General features: G+C 40.6%; 1 protein-coding gene across 4 annotated transcripts in view; it reads right to left on the bottom strand.

The window, feature by feature from the left end:
* The window catches only part of TRIM55 (tripartite motif containing 55), a 49446-nt gene that overhangs the window by 4126 nt on the left and 23237 nt on the right, over nt 1-22083 (bottom strand). Inside the window, exons 5-10 of one of the 4 annotated variants that reach the window (XM_011940883.1) lie at nt 21491-21724; nt 21131-21153; nt 20904-21028; nt 18461-18708; nt 16767-17054; nt 15395-15482 (exon numbers count right to left, since the gene is read on the bottom strand). The exons of 1 other annotated variant lie outside the window; for it this stretch is intronic. In XM_011940883.1, coding sequence (XP_011796273.1) covers nt 15395-15482; nt 16767-17054; nt 18461-18708; nt 20904-21028; nt 21131-21153; nt 21491-21724 — 1006 coding nt within the window. The remainder of the gene's footprint in view (nt 1-15394; nt 15483-16766; nt 17055-18460; nt 18709-20903; nt 21029-21130; nt 21154-21490; nt 21725-22083) is intronic. 2 more of the 4 variants (XM_011940882.1, XM_011940885.1) reach the window with 2 other exon arrangements.

Raw genomic sequence — 22083 nt, 5'->3', positions numbered from 1 at the left:
TCTGATACGCACACAAAGGTAAACAACAGATTATTAGTTCCATATTACAGTCATGTGTTTTTTAATGACGGGGATATCTTCTAAGAAATGCATCCTTAGATACTAAGCAGACATTAAAAATAGCAAGATCATGTCTTTTGCAGGGACATGGATGGAGCGGGAGGCCATTATCCTTAGCAAACTAACACAGAAACAGAAAACCAAATACCACATGTTCTCACATATCAGTGGGAGCTAAATGATGAGAACACACGAACACATAGAGGGGAACAACACACAATGGGGCTTTCCGAGGGCGGAGGGTGGGAGGAGGGAGAGGATCAGGAAAAACAAGTAATGAATGCTAGGCTTAATACCTCGGTGATGAAATAATCTGTACAATAAACCCCCATGACACAAGTTTACCTACGTAACAAACCTGCACTTGTACCCCTGAACTTAAAATAAAAGTTTTTTAAAAAAGAAATGCATCCTTAGGTAATTTTGTTGTTATGTGAACATTATAGAACGTACTTACATGAGCCTCAGTTTGGGTTAGGCAAACACTTTCCGTAACTTGGAACTGTCCTGTACACAGAGACAGATGTCCACAAGGCTCTGTCAGAATGCATGCTCATTAACACCCATCAACAAGAAATGATTTTAGATTTAGTTTGCTTCTACCTCTTGGCTATTGAGAATAATGTTGCTTAAACAGGAGTGTGCAAATATCTGTGTGAGGCCCTGCTTTCAATTCTTTTGAGTATATGCTCAGAAGTGGAATTGCAGGATTTTATGGTAACTCTGTTAAATTTTTTGAGGAATCTCTATACTGTTTTCCATAGCAGCTGCTAAGGACCATTTTACATTCTCCCAGCGACGCATGAGGGTTCCAATTTTACCACATCCTCACTCCTAATTGTTTAATATTTGCAGGGTATTTTTTAAAAAATATAAATTCGTTGCAAACAAAAAAGCAGGACTTGGCACAGATACTTGCCATGTTCACAGAAACATTATTCACAATAGCCAAGAGGTAGAAGCAACCCAAGTGTCCATCCATGGAGAAGAGGATAAACAAAATGTCATGCGCACATACGTTGTCAATAATCAATGGAATACAATGGAACACTGTTAAGCTTTATAAAGGAGAAAAATTCTGGCACATGCTACAACATGGATGAACCTTGAGGACCTTACGCTAAGTGAAATAAGCCAGACACAAAGGAACAAACATTATATGATTCCACTTATATGACATATCTAGATAGTCAAATTCATAGACAGAAAGTAGGATGATGGTTACCAGGGGCTGTGGAAGGGTGAAATGGGGAGTTTTTGTTTAATGTGTATAGTGCTTCTGTTTTTCAAGATGAAAAAGTTCTAGCAATTGGTTGCACAATAGTGTGAACATGCTTAACACTACTAAACTGGACACTTAGAATGTGTAATGGGAGCATACACATTATATACTCCCATTTTCTGTTATACTGCTTATACTAACATTTTTTCTGTTACCTAGCCTGCTTTTTCATTCCTGTTACCTTCTTGGCTCCTAAAGGCACACAAGCTTATTGCTCTTAACAGACACTATAGACACTTAGAATGTGTAATGGGAGTGGTTAAGATGGTAAATTTGTGTTCTGCATTCTTTGCCAGAATTAAAAATTTTTTAAATTCAGGCAACATCACATTAAAATCTGGATTTGTAGGTTCTTTGGACAAAGCAGAAATGAACAACCCAGAACTTGCATGGAGAGCTAAGCAGTGTTGTGCCTTGGATTGGGAATGCTCCCTCCCTTCTGCCCATCTCGGTCAGGGTCACAGTGCCCAACACTCCCTTTGCTGCCCCTGCTGCAAGGCTGGTTTCAGTTGCCATTTATCATTGTGCTTACACAGTTGCTATGTTCAGAGTAAAAAGGAAAGCAAGCAATGTCTTGTATTTATGCTTCTATTAACATTGTTCTGTTACCTGGCTTGCTTTTTCATTCATATTACCTTCTTGGCTCCTAAAGGCGCACAAGCTTACTGCTTTTAACAGAAGGTTCATTTTTAGCATGAAGGTGTCAAAGAAAAGAAAGTAAAATGCTCAACAGAGATTTGGCTTGATTTTTATGTTAAATGTGATGAGTGATTTTTTTTAAAGCTAAAGTGTGTCTCATGGCAAGATTCTTGACAGTGAAAGCATGAAAATGCCTTTAAAATTCATTTGAGTACAGATTAGTCCCCAGGATCTTAGCATAGGGGACATAACTGGGTGCAGATTGGTGGATATGTGCTTGTTTGGGCTTGGGGGTCAATGCCAGCAGCCCTCTTTACCTAAATGCATCTCACCCCACCTTTTCTACCTAATGAAACTAAACAAATGCTTTCCTGACATTCACTCTGGCACAAGTTTGTGTAGCCACATTTGAGGGTGATGGGGGCATTATTTTATTAAGCTGCTCCAAAGTAGAAGAGTGAGCTTATTTTAATCAGTGAGCAGTGCCTTTGAGTCTCTAAGTTTCCCAGGGCCTCCATGGCATACCAGCATCAACCCTTCCCCAAATGATCATTCTCTACATCATCCATGACTCTGATCCACTAACGCTTACCTGTCTTGTGTTCCATTCCTTAAGGCTCAGTCAAGCGATAGCAATCAAGCTGAGAAGATGCATTGCAATGAAGACATTAATGGATAATGATGGCCTCATGTATGCCCCTGCCAGATAATACTTTACCTAGAAATATTCATGCCTTATCCTGAGGGATCAGATGCCAGGCCATTGAGGAGATGTTGGGGGCCTTGAGGAAATTTATGCCCAGGCCCCCAGAGCTGGGCTGCCATTTCCTCAATCTCTGAGTGCTGCAGGGAATGCCAGTCAGAAATTCAACCTGACACAGGATCTGCTTACCAATGCATGTTAAATGCCTGTCTTTCTGGGTCAATTTAAAGAAACCCTTGCCCATCTATCATGAAATGGCTTTGCCTTAAAGGAATGTGGACAGGAGGGGTACAGCTACACTTAAGGCTGCTGAGTGGGCAACCACCCAGTATCCATCTCGCACCTGCTAGGCTGGGTCAGAGAACCAAAGCCAGATGCTGGAAACAGGTGTAAGTAGGAATGCTGAGACCATGTTTAGAATGCTTATTCAGAAAGACCAAGCCCAAGCATTGGCCTGCTCCCCTAGTTAGCATTCCTGAACCTCAGGCTCTTGGATAGTTTAGGTGTTACAGATTCCTAACCGGGAAGGAGAGTACAGCCAAGAACCCAGGCCAGTCACCCATGGTGAGAAGTAACTGAGGCACTATCTCTGACTTACGGCCAAGGGTCAAAGCCTTAGAAACTCTGTTACACAGCTCTGCCATCATGGGTGTCTCTTTCACAGGAATGCAGACGTTTCTGCTTGGGACAGAGCAATCAAGGTATGTTAAGAATTAAATGTAGAGCTGTGAAAATACAGCACAGCTAGAGGAAGCAGAGAATAGGAACCTCTAAAAAGAGCTCTGGAAGGAAAACACTCGCTAAAATGCATTTTTTGGCCAGGCATGATGGTGTGTGCCTGTTATCCCAGTGCTTTGGCAAGTTGAGGCAGGAGGATTGCTTGAGGTCAGGAGTTTGAGGCCAGCCTGGGCAATATGGCACGACCCTACCCCTACAAAAAACTTAAAAAAAAATTGCTGGGTGTGGTGGCACGTGCCTGTAGTCCTAGCTACTCAGGAGTCTGGGTGGGAGAATCATTTGAACTCAGGAGTTCAAGGTTGCAATGAGCTATGATCACAACACTGCATTCTAGCCTGGATGTCAGAGATAGACCCTTTTTCTAAAAAAAAGAAAAGCATTTTTTCTTGGGAGGATTCACAGCCGTACACACTGAGTGATAAAGGGGGTGTGTGTAGTGAACTGACTGGGGGGCTTTGTTGCCATCAGCTGCCTCCTTCTTGCTAAGAGAAAATTGGAAACGAGAATAATTTCCTGAGGTCCATCCAACAAGCAGGAATTAATCTCACTTCTTCCTGACCTGGAGAAGGATGCTGTGGTGTGTACTGTTTGGTTTGTGTCAGGTGTGTTGTCCAGGAATTGATGGGATCAGGGTGGAGAGGACAGATTATGGAAGTTGACAGCACAGCCTGGCAAAACTTGCAGCCAGCATTCTTCTCAGATATGGAGCTGACAGTTGTGGGTCATGTAGAGAGTGTGTATGTATTCTTGTTCTTCCTGAAAAGAGAACTGGATTGCAAAGAATTAGATCATTAATTCTTCACAGAGAGGGGTTTCTTACATTTCATTAGGCAAACAGACCTAACAGGTTGCCCTTAAGAACCATGGGAGGTCGACAGTATTATTATCAATTACAGAAAAGCTCAGACTCAGGAAGTTTGAGGACCTTGCTCAAAGTAACTCTAGGATAAAGTGCCGAGATTTGTTCATAGTGACCAGAAGTCCAAAGGGAAAGAGGGCAGCTGGTGCTGCTGCACACCTGAGACTCGGGACAGAGTCAGCCTCTCCACCGAAGGCAGAGAGACAGGCAGGTTGGTTGACACCACGGGATGCAACTGAAGGATCGGCTTGCCCTCATTTGCAGTGGACAGCCACATCCCTGCCAGTAGTGGAGGCCTAGAAACGACCCACCTGTGCTTGTGAGACTGTGCCGATCTAGCCTGAGTGGTGAGTCAAAGCAGAAGAGCCCCTGGTCATGCTGATTTTTGCCTCAGTCCCATTAACCGAAGTGAAGTGGGGATTCATCCACTTTTCTTAGATGCTGCTTGGCTTCCATTACACTGTATGCCCCACTTGGTGGAGGATGAGAGATCGAAAGGCAACAAGCTCCCAGCTACTCTGTGATCCTAAGCAAGTCACGCCTCCTTTAGAATCCTCATTTTCCACCACTATAAAATGAGGAAGTTAAACAGTTTCTACTGTAGTGGGCTGTTGTGAGGTTTAAATGAGAGAATCCTTATGAAAGCCTTTGTAGATGATAAAGCAATGGACACACATTAGTTACAGTCAATGCCACGTGCCATCGTTTTTTGAGATGCATTAACACCTTGGTGGACTAACTCTTCACTTCGTGGGCTGTAATGGGAGAAAAGGTGTACCATGGAAATCACTGAGATACACATATAAACACAGAAAAGAACCCACAGGATGTACAACACTAACAAAGGTCTTAGGTTAAATCAGAATAATAAACAATTTGAAAACACAGGAAGCTTAGCTCAGCTAGCTATGTTATAACAGTTCCCCCAGAGAGTTCTCCCAGAGCTCGCGTTCATGGAATTGTAGAGTCGTAGGCACAGGTTGCCAGGGGAAATGAATGAATTCATTACCCTACTCACACACAATTTACATTATATTTTCCTCTTTAAAATGGATACATCCATTTTAGCTTCCTATTAAAGTGACATTTACTTAGGATGCCATTTGATCCTGAGAAATGTAGTCTACAATTTTATTATTGACTTTTTTTTTGTCCTTCTGGTAAAACCCCCAAATTGACAGTTAATAAGAGATATAGTGACAGATATTGGGGGCCTTGAGGAGATGGAGGAGATGGCAGCCCAGCTGTGGGGGCCTGGATGTAAATTTCCTCAAAGCCCCCAATATCTGGCACTTTCTCAGCAGGAAAAAAAAAAAAAAAGCCCAGAAAACCAATATTGCAGTTGTAGGATACAAATGAAAAAGTATTAATAATGTTAATGTAATGGTCTCATTCAAACTTACTTGTTAAAAAAAACCCTCTCCTACAATTTTTTTTTTTTCTGGGTAAGAATGTCTGCATCTCACTACCATAGCTTCTTATAATTTCCAGGATTATTAGGCTCCGGACAATGTTTTGGAGTAAATATAGGCCAATCCTGAGGGCTGATCAGTTTTTCTCTATTTTTATCAAGTTGAAATTCCAGCACAGTCAGGGCACCTGGCATATCAACAATTTGTAAGCTTGAATCTCCTAATTTGTAAAACACGTAGCAATTGCTCTCAGTAGGGATCTCTGTTTGAAAATAATTTGACACCCTGAATCCTTCAATTAAATTTAGAGAACAGAGTTAAATTTTCATTCACTTCCGTTTGTTTTGGAAAATTAAATAGATCATTTCAAAGAACACAAGACCTATAGTCACACTCATGGGAAATCATGTTCTTAGTCTCTAGTTTTTTTTTTAATGCTTTGTAATATCTTGTGAAATTAATCTTCCTCAGAAAAGCAGCTTCCTGGCCCTCTAGGCTCCTGCATCTCTCACCTCTCAGTCTCTAGTGGCAGCTGGAGTGGATGTTTGCACTTGAAATCAGAATGCATAGCTTGGTCTCAAAAATCATTTGCATAAAAATGCTTTTATCTTTTTGCAGGTTACACTCAGTAGAGATGCGGGGCTCACAAAGGTTGTTCCTCCTTGGAACTTTGGCCCATTGTCCAACCTGGCTTAGGAAAATATGAATATTTTCAAGGGCACTGAACCTTGAGTGATGAGAAAGCCTCAGGTCTGGGGACACATGTATTGGTTTCTGAAAGCCTGGGAAATAAACCCTGGACTTCAACAGGGAAAACACTTATCTTGGGACCAATTCTTCAAGAAAATAAATAAACAATGCTAAATATGAATGTACCTAAACAGTTTCCAAATACATGAGGCAAAAACTGATACAGTAAGATAGAAAAATTCACAATTCTAGTCAAAGATCTCAAAATTTCTCTCTCAGAAACTGACAAAACAGGTAAACTGAAAATCAATATGGATATAGTAGACTTAAACAACACTATCAATCAACTGCCTTAATTGACAAGTACAGAACACCATACCCAACAACAGAAACACTTGTGTTTTCAAATGCATGTAGAATATTCACTAAGGTTGATCACATTCTGAGACATAAAACAAATCTTAATAAACTTAAAAGGATTGGAAATATATAAAGTATATTCTAGTCTCTCTCCATAACAGAATTAAACTGTAAGTCAAAAAGAAAGGTATCTGAAAATCTTCAAATATCTGGAAATGAAATGCCACTCATCTAAATAACCCAAGGGTCAAAGAAGAAACTACAAAGTAAACTAGAAAATGTTTTAAATTAAATATAAATGAAAATACAACATATCAAAATTTGTGGGATGCAGCAAAAGCAGTGATGAGAAGTAACTTTATAGCACTGAAAGCTTATATCAGAAAGCAAGAAAAATCTCATATTAATAATCAGAGCTTTAACCCTAATAAACAGAAAGAGAAGAGAAAATTAAACCCAAAGTAAGCACAAGGATGAAAATCATTAAGAGCAGAAATGAATAGAATAGAAAAACTGATAAAAAAATGGAGAAAACCAATAAAGCCAAAAGCTGTTTTTTTTTCCAAAGATAAATAATCAAAACATTGAAGAAACTATATCGAAGTTGGAGACTACACTGACTTATTTGGAGGCTTCTATTAAAGCTATTATAATCAAGACACTGTGGTATAGGGGAAGGGACAAACTTACATATCATACATACAAATCAATGGTACAAAATACAAAGTCCAGAAATAGACTCACACATATATGGTCAATTAAATTTCTACAAAAGTATTAAGGTAATTCACTGAGGAAAAGGATAGCCTGTTAACAAATAGTGCTGAAACAAATGAATATCTATATCAAAAAACAAATAACAAACTTTCCTTACCTCATCTACACAAAAATTAATGAAATGATCTTAGACCTGATTTAAGAGCTAAAACTATAAAAATTCTAGAAGAAAACATTGGAGAAAATCTTTGTAATTTTGAGTTAAGGGAAGTTTTCTTAAATGGGACATAAAAAACACAAAGTATAAAGAAAAAAATAAATTGGGCTTCATCAAAACTAAAAATGTTTGCTCCTCAAAATATTCTAAGAAATGAATAACAAGCAGTGAGATTGAAATGGTAATAAAAAAATTGCCAAAAAAAAGGTCTAGGACCAGATGGATTCACAACTGAATTCTATCAGACATTCAAAGAAGAATTGGTACCAATCCTATTGACACTATTCCAAAAGAGAGAGGAAAAGGGAATCCTCTTTAAATCATTTATGAAGCCAGTATTACCCCAATACCCAAAACAGGGAAGGACATTACAAAAAAAAGAAAACTACAGACCAATATCCCTGATGAACATAGATGCAAAAATCCTCAATGAAATACTAGCAAACTGAATCCAATAGCATATTAAAAATCAAGTCCACCATGATCAAGTGGGTTTCATCCCAGGAATGCAGGGATGGTTTAATATACATAAGCCAATAAATGTGATATGCCACATAAACAGAATTAAAAACAAAAATCACATGATCATCTCAATAGATGCAGAAAAAGCATTTGACAAAATCCAGCATCTCTTTATGATTAAAACCTTCAGCAAAATTGGCATAGAAGGGACATACCTTAAGGTAATAAAAAACCATTTACAACAAAGCCACAGCCAACAAAATACTGAACAGGGAGAAGTTGAAAGCATTCCCCCTGAGAACAAGAACAAGACAAGGGTGTCCACTTTCACCATTTCTATTCAACATAGTACTGGAAATTCTAGCCAGAGCTATCAGACAAGAGAAGGAATAAAGGCATCCAAACTGGTAAAGACGAAGTCAAACTGTTGCTGTTTGCTGATGACAGGATCGTATACCTACAAAATCCTAATGACTCATCCCAAAAGCTTCTAGAACTGGTAAATGAATTTAGCAAAGTTTCAGGATACAAAATTAACGTACATAAATCACTGGCTTTGTTATATACCAGCAGCAACCAAGCTGTTCTTGATCAAATCAAGAACTCAACCCCTTTCACAATACTTGAAAAAAAAAAAAAAACCCTTAGGAATATATCTAACCAAGAACCTCTACAAGGAAAACTACAAAACACTGTGGAAAGAAATCATAGACGATACAAACAAATGGAAACACAACCCATGCTCATGGATGGGTAGAATCAGTGATCATACTGCCAAAAGCAATTTAAAAATTCAATGCACTTCCCATCAAAATACCACCATCATTCTTCACAGAACTAGAAAAAAGAATCCAAAAATTCATATAGAACCAAAAAAGAGGCCTCATAAGCCAAAGAAAGACTAAGCAAAAAGAACAAATCAGTAGGCATCACATTACCCAACTTCAAACTATCCTAGAAGGTCTTAATTACCAAAACAGCATGGCACTGGTATAAAAATAGGCACATAGACCAATGGAACAGAATGGAGAACCTGGAAACAAAGCCAAATACTTACAGCCAACTGATCTTCGACAAAACAAACAAAAACATAAAAGTGGGGAAAGGACACCGTATTCAACAAATGTTGCTGGAATAATTGGCAAGCCACATGTAGTAGAATGAAACTTGATCCTCATATTGCACTTTATACAAAAATCAACTCAAGATGGATTTTAAATCCATCTTAAATCTAAGACCTGAAACCATAAAAATTCTAGACAATAGCATCAGAAAAACCCTTCTAGACGTTGGCTTAGGAAAAGACTTCATGACCAAGAACCCAAAAACAAATATAACAAAAACAAAGACCAATAGATGGGACTTAATTAAACTAAAAAGCTTCTGCACAGCAAAAGAAATATCAGCAGAATTAACAGACAACCCACAGAGTGGAAGAAAATCTGCACAATCTATACATCCAACAAAGGACTAATATCCAGAAGCTACAAGGAACTCAAACAAATCAGCAAGAAAAAAAACAAACGGTCCTATCAAAAAGTGGGCAAAGGACATGAACAGACAATTCTCAATAGAAGATATACAAATGGCCAGCAAGCATATGGAAGAATGCTCAATCTCACTAATTGTCAGGGAAATGCAAATCAAAACCACAATGCGATACCACCTCACTCCTGCAAGAATGGCCATAATCAAAACATTTTAAAAAATAATAATAAATGTTGGCGGGGATGAGGTGAAAAGGGAACAATTTACACTGTTGGTGGGAATGAAATTAATACAACCACTATGGTAAACAGTTTGGAGATTCCTTAAAGAACTGAAAGTAGATCTACCATTTGATCCAGCAATATCACTACTGGGTATCTACCCAGAGGAAAATAAGTCATTAAACGAAAAAGATACTTGCACATGCATCATATGCATGTTTATAGCAGTACAAGTCACAATTGCAAAGATATGAAACCAGCCCAAATGCCCATCAGTCAATGAGAGGCTAGAGAAAATGTGACACACACACACACACACACACACACACACACATCATGGAATACTACTCAACCATAAAAAGGAATGAAGTAATGGCATTCACAGCAACCTGGATGGAATTGGAGACTATTATTCTAAGTGAAGTAACTCAGGAATGGAAAACCAAACATCATATGTTCTCACTTATATGTGGGAGCTAAGCTATAAGGATGCAAATGCATAATAATAATATATGGGACTTTGGGGACTTGGGAGAAAGAGTAGGGGTTGGGGAGGGATAGAAGACCACACATTGGCTACAGTGTACACTGCTTGGGTGCACCAAAATCTCAGAAATCACCACTAAAAAACTTATTCATGTAATCAAACACCACCTGCTCTCCCAAAACATATTGAAATAATAAAAACTAAAAATTAAAAGAAATGAAAGGGAATGCCACAGACTGGGAGAAATTATTTGCAAAACATCTATCTGATAAGGAAATTTTATCAAGAACACATAAAGAACTTCTCTCTAAGAAGATAAACAACTGAATAAAAAGTTGGGCAAAAGATGTGTACAGTTACTTCACCAAAGAATATATAAAGATGACCAGTGAGTACAAGAAAAGGTGCTCACCATTAGTCTTTGTCAAAATGCAAATTAAAACCATAAAGAGATATCATGCATAATCATCCAGCCAGAATAGCTGAAATATGAAAGATTGACACAATACCATGCACTGGTAGAACGTAGAGTAGGTAGAACTCTCTTACCTTGCTGGTGGAAACAGAAAAAATTGAATAACCACCACGGAAAGTAGTTTGACAGTTTCTTATGAAGTTAACCACAAATTTACCATACAATCCAGCAATTCCACTCCTTCATTTACTCAAGAGAAATGAAAACATGTATTCACACAAAGACCTATATGTGAGTGTTCACAGCAGCTTAATTTATTATAGTCAAAGCAGCTAAGAACACAAACATCCATCAAGTGATGTATAGATAAGTAACTAGTGACATATCCACACAATAGAATACCACTTGGGAATAAAAAGAACTGAGACACTATACATGCCACAAAATAAACAAATCTCAGAAGCATTATGCTAAGTGAAAAAAAAAGCCAGTTATAACAGCATACAATACTGTATGTTTTCATTCACAGGACCCTGGAACTGGCAGAACTATAATGACAATTAAATGCATCGGTGGTTGCCAGAGGCAAGGATGTAGGGAAGGGATATAATGGTAAAGTCACATGAGAGAACTTTCTGAGGTGATGAAAATATTCTACATCTTAACTGTGGTGGTAGCTATACAATGCTACATATTTGTCCAAACTCACTGAACTGTACACTTAAAAGGTAAATTTTAGTGTATGTATATCTCAATAAAGTTGATTTTAAAAATCACATCTTTCATTTCTTTTTTTTTTTTTACATCTTTCATTTCTTCATCCATTGAATGTTCTGTGTCTGCCTCTGCTGTGTACATCCTATCTTTGCTATACTGAGCAGTGAGGTCTGTAAGTACCTTTAGGTGACTTCAGAGTAGAGTCATCATGGATGTGGAGTTCATGCAATCTGAAGGAGGTAATAGCAGCTGTGTAAACACTCAGCTAAATGAGTGCCTAGGGAGAAATCTGGAAAATGGTTTGGGAAATTGGGATATATGTAAGAGCTTCAAGTCAAGAAATGTACTTTGAGAAATGCAATGGACTCTCTATCTCACTGAGAATCTGTTGTAATTATTGTCACTCATAATGACTTGTGTCAGGCCTAAGTCCATAACCCTCCCAATGAAAATACCTGAAACCAATTATAAAATTCCTAGTAGTAGATTTTACACTGCCCCATGTGAAAATAAATGAATCTATTCATTGAGTAGTCTCTTTATTTTCCTGATGAGAAAACTGAGGCTCAAAGAACTTATATGCCCAGAGTCAGACACTGAAGCAGCTCCAGGACCAGATCTGAAGTCCTTTCTTCTAACTTCTGGATCCTTCCACAGTCTTGAGCTTTGGCAAAATTTCTACCCAATTTGTTTGTCTATTTTTCAGGCTTGAAGAATAGAATGTGAAAAGTGGATTTTTTGAAACAACAAATCGCTATGATATAGTAAAGCTTTTAGGGCCTCTTATCACAGTAACTTTGTGTTCTGGTGAAATACTGAGCTGTGGTTCTATATAGAGGCAGAAATTGCAAAGATTTCAACGCCAAAGTCCCCAACTCCAAAGCAATTGGCTCTGGCTGGAGTGTTTGTGTCTGTGTGTGTGTGTGTGCACACGCGCGCATGGTGGGGAGATCCTCTTACCTTGAGGCAGCTGCTGTGTCCAGCTCAAGTATCAGCCAGAGCAGCTGCTGAGTTAATCCACCAAATAAAGACACATTTCTCTGGAAACACCTGTTCCCTGCTTAGCTCCCATTAAATGGTTTGGGCAAATTCTTCCAGGTGAGGCCATTAAGCTGCTCTGGAAAGGGAGGAAGGAGAACTGGGAGGGGGCTTTCATTGCTGCTGCTCCCACCTCTATACAATTTAATTGCCACACATAGCCCCAATAAAATGCCCAACTGTCCATGGGGAGTGGGTGGGGGTGGAAGCAGACTGGAAAAGCATCATAAGAAGGCATGCCCAAGAGAAAAGGCTTCACAGAGACTGCTTCCAAGGCAGCCAAGCCGTCTCACAGCATCCTTCTCCCACCTTATTCACGCCTTGTTTTCTGAGGTTGACTAGGGCACGGTGTAATTCTTTCAAAATAAATTCTAAAATTAACATATGAAGTAAATCAAAGGTTACTTCTACCAAACTCTCTTTGCATCGACTGAGAATACAGCAGGCCTGGCTGAGAAGGGCAGAAACTGAGAGGATGACTCTGCAGCTAAAGATCAGTTCATGAGTGAGGGCTTTGCACAGTTTTCTGGGAGGACTGGGGTGTGCGGAGGTTCCAAGTGTATCCTGTAGAAGCCCGAGGAAACTGGGGCCTTTGATGAGTTCAAATTCACCACAAAACTGAATCCAAACCTTGCTTTTTCTTAGAGAATGCCCAAGGGGAGCTACAACTCTCTTCTGATCTAACAAGAAGTAGTGGTCCTGTCCATCACTGGTAGAGGAAACTGATGTTTGTTTTTTGCCATGAAAGGTTTTTTGCCTGTGTACTTGGGTGAAGAGAGAAGGTACATGATAAAGTAGAAATTGTTCAGCACCAGAAACCACAGGCAGTAAAATCAAGGGCATGTTTCACTGTGTACATGGATATGAGTAAAGCACCAAGAAAGAGAGCATTTGCTTCTAAAAGGTTTGCAGTTCAGCTGTTGTGGGCTGAATATAGTTTACAGGTCAGCAAGTGAGCCTGAGATGCTTCTGAGTTTTAAAGGCAACATTACTCTGACATGGGACCACCTAGTAAAGAGATGTAAGACCACCGCTGAATCAAGGAGAACTCTTACCACATCCTAAATGTTCAAGGTAAGCCTAGTGATGAAAAGTGAAATTCCAACACTCTAACCTTGAACTGGACAAATATGAATCAGGTAAACTGGGTTCTGAAGTGGTGAAGCTGAATCAGGCCTGCAAAATATTCTCAGAGGCCGGGAATTTGCTGCTATAGCGAGGTCTCTATCAACCTGCCCATATCCCATTTCTGGGATCAAAGAGTAGTACTCCATCATGAATAGGTGTCCTTCTCTATGTGAAAGGCCCTTCCTCAAACACCAAGAACTATACAGCAAGGTTCTTTGCAATACTGGATGTCAACACCCTCCCTGCACCTGCTCCACCTGACCCACCCTCCTCTCCCCAGGCAGGCATGTGGATGTCAGCATACATGACATGGACTCAATGGATGGCAGCCTTGAAGCATGACACTCCCTCTGCAGCCTCAGAGAAGCAATACAAGACATATATGTAGTGACAAAGCCCCAAACCCGAATTCTCGGAATGTAAACAGAACCCTTCAGACAATTATTCAGATCCACAATTAGGTCCTGGTTCCAATAAAGCATGGAGTTTTCTCTCTCACCATTTGCCCCCCTGAGTCCATGGCCAATACATCCTCCCACTCCTCTTTACCAAAGATAATGTCTGGAGGAGTTGGGCAGCTGAGCAGACTGTAAGGACACTCGGGACACTCTGGGGTGCACAGGTTTCCAGCTGACATTGTGGGCAGGTCCTGCTCACACACAGTTGCAGACACGGCAGAGGCCAATGGAGACACCACCGCCATTGCTAAGCACATGGCTAATGAGGCAGAAAGTCTATGATGGGAGCTTCCAGAAGAGTCAGTGTCAACCCAGGGAAAAGTCAATAAGCCAGAAATAGCCGAGGCCTTTGAGCACCACTGACCCTGAACTGCCTGTGAGTTACAGGCACAGGGAGCTGGGTCTCAGGCCTAGCAGAGTCATTTACACAAAAGTACATGGAAGTTGGGCTCTTTAAATATTATTAATTAAACTGAGAACTTTCAAACGGGTATTAAAGGATTAGAATGTCAGTCCTCAAGCAAATCTCATAACAGCAATCAAGCAAAGGCTTGGCTATGAGAAGGGCGACTAGAAAATAATATACACAGACTGCTTGATGACTTTATGGCTTAGTTCTTTGGTTCTAATTCCTGATGGCTGGTAAGTGCACATCAGTCCTCTGGCTGTTAATTCATTCAGGTCTCACGTGGTTGCAATTCCCCAGATACTTCTTCACTCAGGGCATCTTTCTCTCAGAGACCTCCTCTCCCAGGAGAAATTCTGTAGAGTCTGAGGATTCAAAGAGAACCCACCTGCTCACCTGCATAGGAACTGCCTAGAACAGCATCCCACCAGGAGTCACTTGGCCACCTCCTGGGCATCTCTGGTGTAAGCAGATGAAATGCTTCTTCTTAATCTATGGAAACCTGCATTTTCCTGCAGAAGTCCTTTGCTGCTCCTTTCTCTACGAGCAGTAAGTCCTCATGGCATTATGGACATTTGAAACTGGTCTCCCCTAATGACCATTCTGGAGGGTTTGCTCCTGCTGGATTACTGAATAATTGCCCATGGAGTCACTGTTCTCGGTCAAGGTTCCCCTCCATGCAGGAATAGATAATGGAGCAATTCTCCTCAGGAAGAGGTCTTGAGGCGGTTGCATTGTGGGAGCTTGAGACCTCCAGTATAATCTGAGAACAATGTTATTTTGGGAGGACTGAGCCTCAAGATTTGGGGAGAAATTAATCTCTGGGCCTACAGAAGAGGAACATTGTGGAAGAAACTATGTGAAATGTTAGTCAAGGGAAAAGAAAATATTTCCTACCCATTAAAGTAAAAATCAAGCACTGAATCTGACTCCAGATGTAGTGAAGTATAAGAAAAGCCAAAAGCGCTAGGCAGATTACTAACTCCTGTGAGAAAACAAGAAGAAAGCTTCACTGATATTATCACAAATAATTATTTTCAACATTATTTCAATGGACTTTTCATTTTGGTTTGAGCCCTACTGCATGCTCTTCATGGGGTAGTACACTGCTGTTTTCAGAAAACAGCCCCTCCACACTCAGCTTCTACCACCATGAATAAGAATTGCCATACATTTTCTAGAAATAATCAGTCTACTGCATCTTTTACCTAAAAACTACCTCAAAAGATTTCTTCACACTAAACATTTATTTTTGTCACTTTTATCTGTGAAAATAAACATCCAACCCCAAACCATGTCACTTTTAATTTTCCAAAATTATTACCTCCTGGAACTGAAGTCTACTTGAGCAGATACAAACAAAATAATAAGTCATTTTCTGATTTTTGAGAACATGTTATTTGTGGTTCATAATCAATCACCTGATGACCCAGGAGCATGGAACTGGAGAGTGCTTTCTGGCAGCCTCTCGCCTGGGCAACTTTCACACATCATTTACGAATGCTCATGAGTATGGAGTCACCATGAACATTCTTCCTTGTGAAGAAATTGTAAAAGATTTCTTCTGTGGACTCTTCGAGACATGCAAACATCTAACCAAGTGTTAGGGGGAAGGCATGGACTTCAAACTCATTATATAAAGAAAGAGTCTCTTGAAAAAAATCTCTATGGAGGAGCACCTGTGCTTTTTCCATTTCCAGGAGCACATGCTTAGGAAGCACAGGTTTAATCAAGTCAAGACTGTCTCTGTCTAGCTGTAGCAAGCACACTCCAAGAATCCATGAATCAGAGGTTATTCTCCAGAACAGACTTAAAGCTCAATTCAAGTGTACTCCTTGGGGGTTGCTGGGAATGATACAAAAGCAGGGGATTAGTCTTTGGAAGCCCAAGGAGGACACAGGGAAGGCTGAGCAAAGGCAAGTGGCCACTGGTAAGGAGGACTAGGGAGGGACACAGCCAGTCACTGCAGATGAAGCAGCGCTCAGCAGCATGCCTAAGGGCCAGGCTCACTTGCGCCCCTCCCCTGGGAAGCCAGGTGTGAGGTCACCACGCACCAGCAGAGTGAACTCAAATTTGTTTTGTTTTATGTTTTCTTTTATGTAGAGCTCAAAACAAGCCAACATTTGGGGGATGAGTCATTTCTGTACTTTTCCCCTGGCTGAGGTTTCTCTCTGCCCCTTTGAAAGCCCTTTTTCTTCTTGCTGTGGCCTGTTTCAGTGGGACCCTAGGGGGCACGGGAAAACATAGACACAAGTGCATCATCACTAACCTGAGAAGTAGCTGCAGGTGCACTAGTTTCCTTACCACTCACAGCTCCCCTCTCACTCGTTGCGGCTGCTGCCACTTCTGCCTTCTGCACATTCGAATCCTCAGAACCTGGAGGCCCTATTTGCCCCAGACCTTCGCTCCCTGGGGTGCAAGGTGGGTTGGTGATGGCTTTCCGGGTTTGGCCTTTATACCAACTAGGGTAAAACAAGGGATCCGCGGTTTCCGCTGCTGCAGGGACTGGAGTTTTAGACTCTGTGGTCTGCTCAGAGCCAGTGGGCACAACCTCCCCCTTAATCAGAACAGATAAATTCAAAAGCAAAAAAAAAGAAAAAAAGAAGAAGAAGAAGAAAAAGCAGTCGATTTTAGTTCCCTTTGGGTTTGAACACTGCGCACTCCCTGCATGCAGTGCCTTGGTGGCCGTTTTAGTTCATCCCACCCTCCGGAAGCGCTAAGGGCAGAATGGTGCCCACAGTGCCCCTCTGTCCAGCATCTGGATGTGTGCCCTCTTCTTTTCTGAGCTTGTCTTTCACTCGTTGGGAGCCCAGGCAGGCAGAAAGCAGAAACCTCAGTGAATGTTGCTTATAAAATATCAGATATGGGAAAAGGGTCAAACTATTGACTAGAATAATTTGTTGGCGTTATATGTGAGTCCCCAAAGCCTCATTATAAAAAAACAAAAATTAATCTTATTGATTAAGTCCAACCCTCACTTAGTTACTATACCTTTTTCAATTTTAGTACAACTGGAATGCTCAGAATTGAAAAATTCTAGACTATAAATGTCATTTTAGCCTGGTTTCCTATGGAGACAGAGCATGGAAATACAATTCCATCTCTGAGATCCCCCTCTGGAGTTTCAATGCACTTCAAAAGCAGTAGTAGAAGCAGGACTCCTCTCTGATGAGTCTGCACTGCCTGCTCAACAGGTTGTGATCCTGTCTGCTGAAGTGTCATGAAGTCTGCACAAGGGCTTGAAAACTGGATAGTGACATATTAGAAACACGAGGTCAAACAATTAGATGTAGCATCTGGGGTGAGATTATTTCCTAAGATATGTTTTAAACAATTCTGTCAACACACAATCTCACCAAATGACAAATCCATAGAAAACCAGGCTTCATTGTTTGCTCACTGAAGGAAAAATACATAAATTGTATTTCAGGGTAAGTAACAGGAACATAAATTAGTGTAGCTTCTCTATTTACCCCCTCAATTATCTACAGAAAATTCAAAGTTCTGAAAGTACAATCACTTTTATTTCTTACCCTATATGCTGTTTATTTCTCATCCTATACCCTACATCTACATTCACTAAGTAGCAAAGAGCAGACCCAGTTCCCATGATATCAGCTTTCAATGAATTAATACGACACACAGATATGGACACACACACACACACATACACACACACATGATTTTCAGACAAAGATTGCCTTAGATCTGAGGGCATTACTGGTGGGAAAGTTGTATTAAATTAAGTTTTGTTAACTAACAATAACAACGAAGAACCTGTTGAATTACCTAGAGGACTTTTCTCCCCGACATGGGGACTGCCCTGAAATATTTTATCTACCACATACAAATATCTGGCATATAGTTATCTTTTTCTTAAGGCAGAGTAGGGTAAATTGTTTAGGCTATTCAGTAAGGAGACACACCAATGTGCCCTGCAGAAAGAGACTCAGCGGGGGTTACCTGTGTCACAGGGGCATCTGCAGCAGGTGGCAGGGCTGGAGGTGGCTCTGGAGAGGAAACTGGAAGTGCCCCAGGGGCAGCCTGAAGCTCCACCTGAGAGAGCTCTGAAGCTTTTTCTGGGCTTTCATCTTCTCCTGGAAACTCTGCTTGAACAATTTCTACCTCTTCCACTTCTACTGCTTCTCCTCCCACTTCTCCTACTCCTTCTCTTTCTCCTTCTCCGCCTTCTTCTTCTTCATCTTCATCTTCTGGTAAGGTAAGGTATCTTGTAAATTGTTATAACTATCCCTGCAGCCATGGACATAGTTAATGGCCAGTGCTTATAGCCCCAGTTAAGGTCAAGGCTAGGGAAGTTCTCTCCCACAGACATTTGACAGTGGTCCAAGTGTGCCATGCCAGGACTTTGGGCTTCTAGTGGAATGTGGACTGGACAAATGTGAAGGAACCATCCCCATCCTCCTTGTTCTCCTCCCCAATACAAAACCTTCACCTCTGCTGTGCATCATGCCCCTCACCTTCCAGAGCCTGTCCACATTTTTATTACAGTCTGCCACATCTACAAGCTCCCAGAGGCCTGGGATTGCCACTTATTTATCTCTGTCACATTAAATGGAAGTGCAACTCTCTTCCCTATCTTAGAAAACATACAAAACCCTTTTGTCATTTTAGCTGTCTATCTCTGTTGTTCAGTGAATACTGACTTTTGCCATAATTAATGTCATGACTCTTTTATTTATTTATTTATTATTTTTTGAGACAGAGTCTCGCTCTGTCGCCCAGGCTGGAGTGCAGTGGTGCGATCTCGGCTCACTGCAACCTCCGCGTCCTTGGTTCAAGTGATTCTCCTGCCTCAGCCTCCTTAGTAGCTGGGATTATAGGTGACCACCACCACACCCGGCTCATTTTTGTATTTTTAGTAGAGGCAGAGTTTCACCACGTTGGTCAGGCTGGTTGTAAACTCCTGGCCTCAAGTGATCCACCTGCCTTGGCCTCCCAAAGTGCTGGAACGCCGTGACTCTTTTCCTGACCCAATGATCTTAATATTCCCTCAGGCGACATTAAGGACAGACAATATTAAGCGATTTTTAAAAAAGATATGTGCTGAAGATTTGCCTTTAAAATTTTGTCTGTGGATGTTGGTGCAGCCTCATAGTATTACTAGTGGTCTAGCTGAGGGATGTGAACATCTAGATGGGCTAGCATGAGTCAAGGTGATCAAAGTTTTGGTCAGCTCCAAGATTATTTTTCACTTTTCAATTATTTAATCAGGACAAAATTTCAGAAATGGGATTTCTGGGCCAAAAGGTAGGAATGTGGTTACAGCTCATGGAGTATAACTGATCACACAGACCCAGGTTTATGTCCAGGTTGTGGCTTATTCTATTTATTTATTTATTTATTTATTTATTTTTTAGACTGAGTCTTGCTCTGTCGCCCAGTCTGGAGTGCAGTGGCACAATCTCGGCTCTCTGCAACCACTACCTTCTAGGTTCAAGCGATTCTCCCCCCTCAGCCTCCCGAGTAGCTGAGACTACAGGCGCTGGCCGTCACGCCCAGCTAATTTTTGTATTTTTAGTAGAGGCAGGGTTTTGCCATGTTGGCCAGGCTGTTCTCAAACTCCTAACCTCAGGTGATCAGCTGACCTTGGCCTCCCAAAGTGCTGGGATTACAGGCGTGAGCCACCGCGCCTGGCCGTGACTTATTCTATGAGTTGTTACTGTTCTTATCCTCTGAAGTTTGATTAGGTTGATTTGCTGCAATATCTATCCCAGATGCCCCTTATGTATTGTTTTTATCTCATCTTTAACCTTGCTCCTGCTGACACTTAACATAATTTTGGCTAACGCTGTGCATAGGATTGAAGTTAAGATATCATCATTATCATCAACTGTGAAGCATTTGCTCATCCAGAGTCAAATACTCAACCTGACATTAAAATAGGCACCAGGCCGGGCACGGTGGCTCATCCTATAATCCCAGCACTTTGGGAGGCTGAGGCAGGTGGATCACCTGAGGTCAGAAGTTCAAGATCAGCCTGGCCAACACGGAGAAACCCTATTTCTCTAGTAATACAAAAAGTAGCCAGGTGTGGTTGCTGGTGCCTGTAATCCCAACTACTCAGGAGGCTGAGGCAGGAGAATCACTTGAACCAGGGAGGTGGGGGTTGCAATGAGCCGAGATCGTGCCATTGCACTCCAGCCTGGGCGACAGAGTGAAAGTCCACACACACAAAAAAAGGGCACCATATATGCAAAGCTAAATAAACACTGTCAACAAACGATGTGATCCTGTAATGGAATAGAGCTTCACATTGGATATGATCCTTGTAAAGTTGTCGACTGATTCTGGAGGTGATTCTGAATCCCCGCTTTCCTCCCACCCGACTCTTCGGCAGCGTTCACACACCTGCAGCTTTGGCCAAATGGTCAAAAGAATAACAAACCTCTGTAGAAGTCAATTTCACGTATTATCTTTTCTTCCCTATTGAGGTTGACTGTGAAGTGGTTCATGTTCTCATAGCCATGTTCTACTTTCTCCATCTGAAATGCCTTTGATGCTTCGGAGATTCTGCAACAAAGACAAGTTGTCACTTTCTGTCACTGTTTAAAACTGGATAGCCTTGGGTAAAGGTGAAAATATGCATTTTTCCATAAAATAAAAAGTTCTTACTTGTGTAGCAAGGTTTTGGCATTCTGTGAAAGCAAACAAAAGATAGTCTTACTTAAATTATTTTCTTAAAAGACAGTAGTAAGACAATTATTTCCTTTGTTGACTCTGAGAATCTCATAGCTTAGTTTCTAAATGTCACAAATAACTGCTGTCTTATACCAGAACCCTCTTAGATTTAAGCAGTATCATAGACATGGTTTTTAAGTTGTTAGATAGATGAATATATAAGTATATGGGGTTTATATTTTAGTTGGTAAAATAAATAAAAACTGAAATGTACATAAAATAATAAAAATGTGATAACTAATTTTCCAGCACCCACCTTTTGGGTTGTTACTTTGGTACCAAAAAGAGACTTACCTGCAGAAACACTGCCATTTCTGGTTCATCCATAAACTGAATTCCTGACTCAACCAACTTTGAGACGTTCTCCAAATGATCAGAATACTTTTTGATCAGAGCACGGACGTGTTCCAGTTTCTCCCCTTGGGTTCGGGTAATGACTTGGGTCATTTCATTCTTCCTCTCCTCCAAAATGCCATACAGGTAATCAAACTTCTCACAAAGCTCCTGTTTCTGTTTTCTGCAACATTCCTATTAGTTGGGTTAGCTAACGTTAGAAACTATTTAAAAGAAAGTCAATTTGGAGAAATCACCTAGTCATGTTGGGAAAGAAAAACATTTACTTATGTAGGATATTTTTTTCTTTTCCCTGAAGTTGTCCATTTAGGTATGGATACCCACTATGTTGGTGCTTTGGAAATTCCATTTTTAACAAATTTGATATTTAGATTATCTAAAAATCAATTAAATTGACTACATGAATCAATGGTTTTCCAATCTTCTGTTCTTTATAAATGGAGCATTTCATAGAAATAAAGAATGATTTTCTTTTATATTATATTTGGGTTACATAGGTTATAGGTTATATTTTGCTTTGGAGTGTGTGTGCA

This window comes from Colobus angolensis, unplaced genomic scaffold (assembly GCF_000951035.1).
Source record: "Colobus angolensis palliatus isolate OR3802 unplaced genomic scaffold, Cang.pa_1.0 Scaffold194, whole genome shotgun sequence".
Classification (NCBI taxonomy): Eukaryota; Metazoa; Chordata; class Mammalia; order Primates; family Cercopithecidae; genus Colobus; species Colobus angolensis.
Note: the sequence above shows the minus strand (reverse complement) of the source record. Positions and strands in the feature narration are given on the sequence as shown.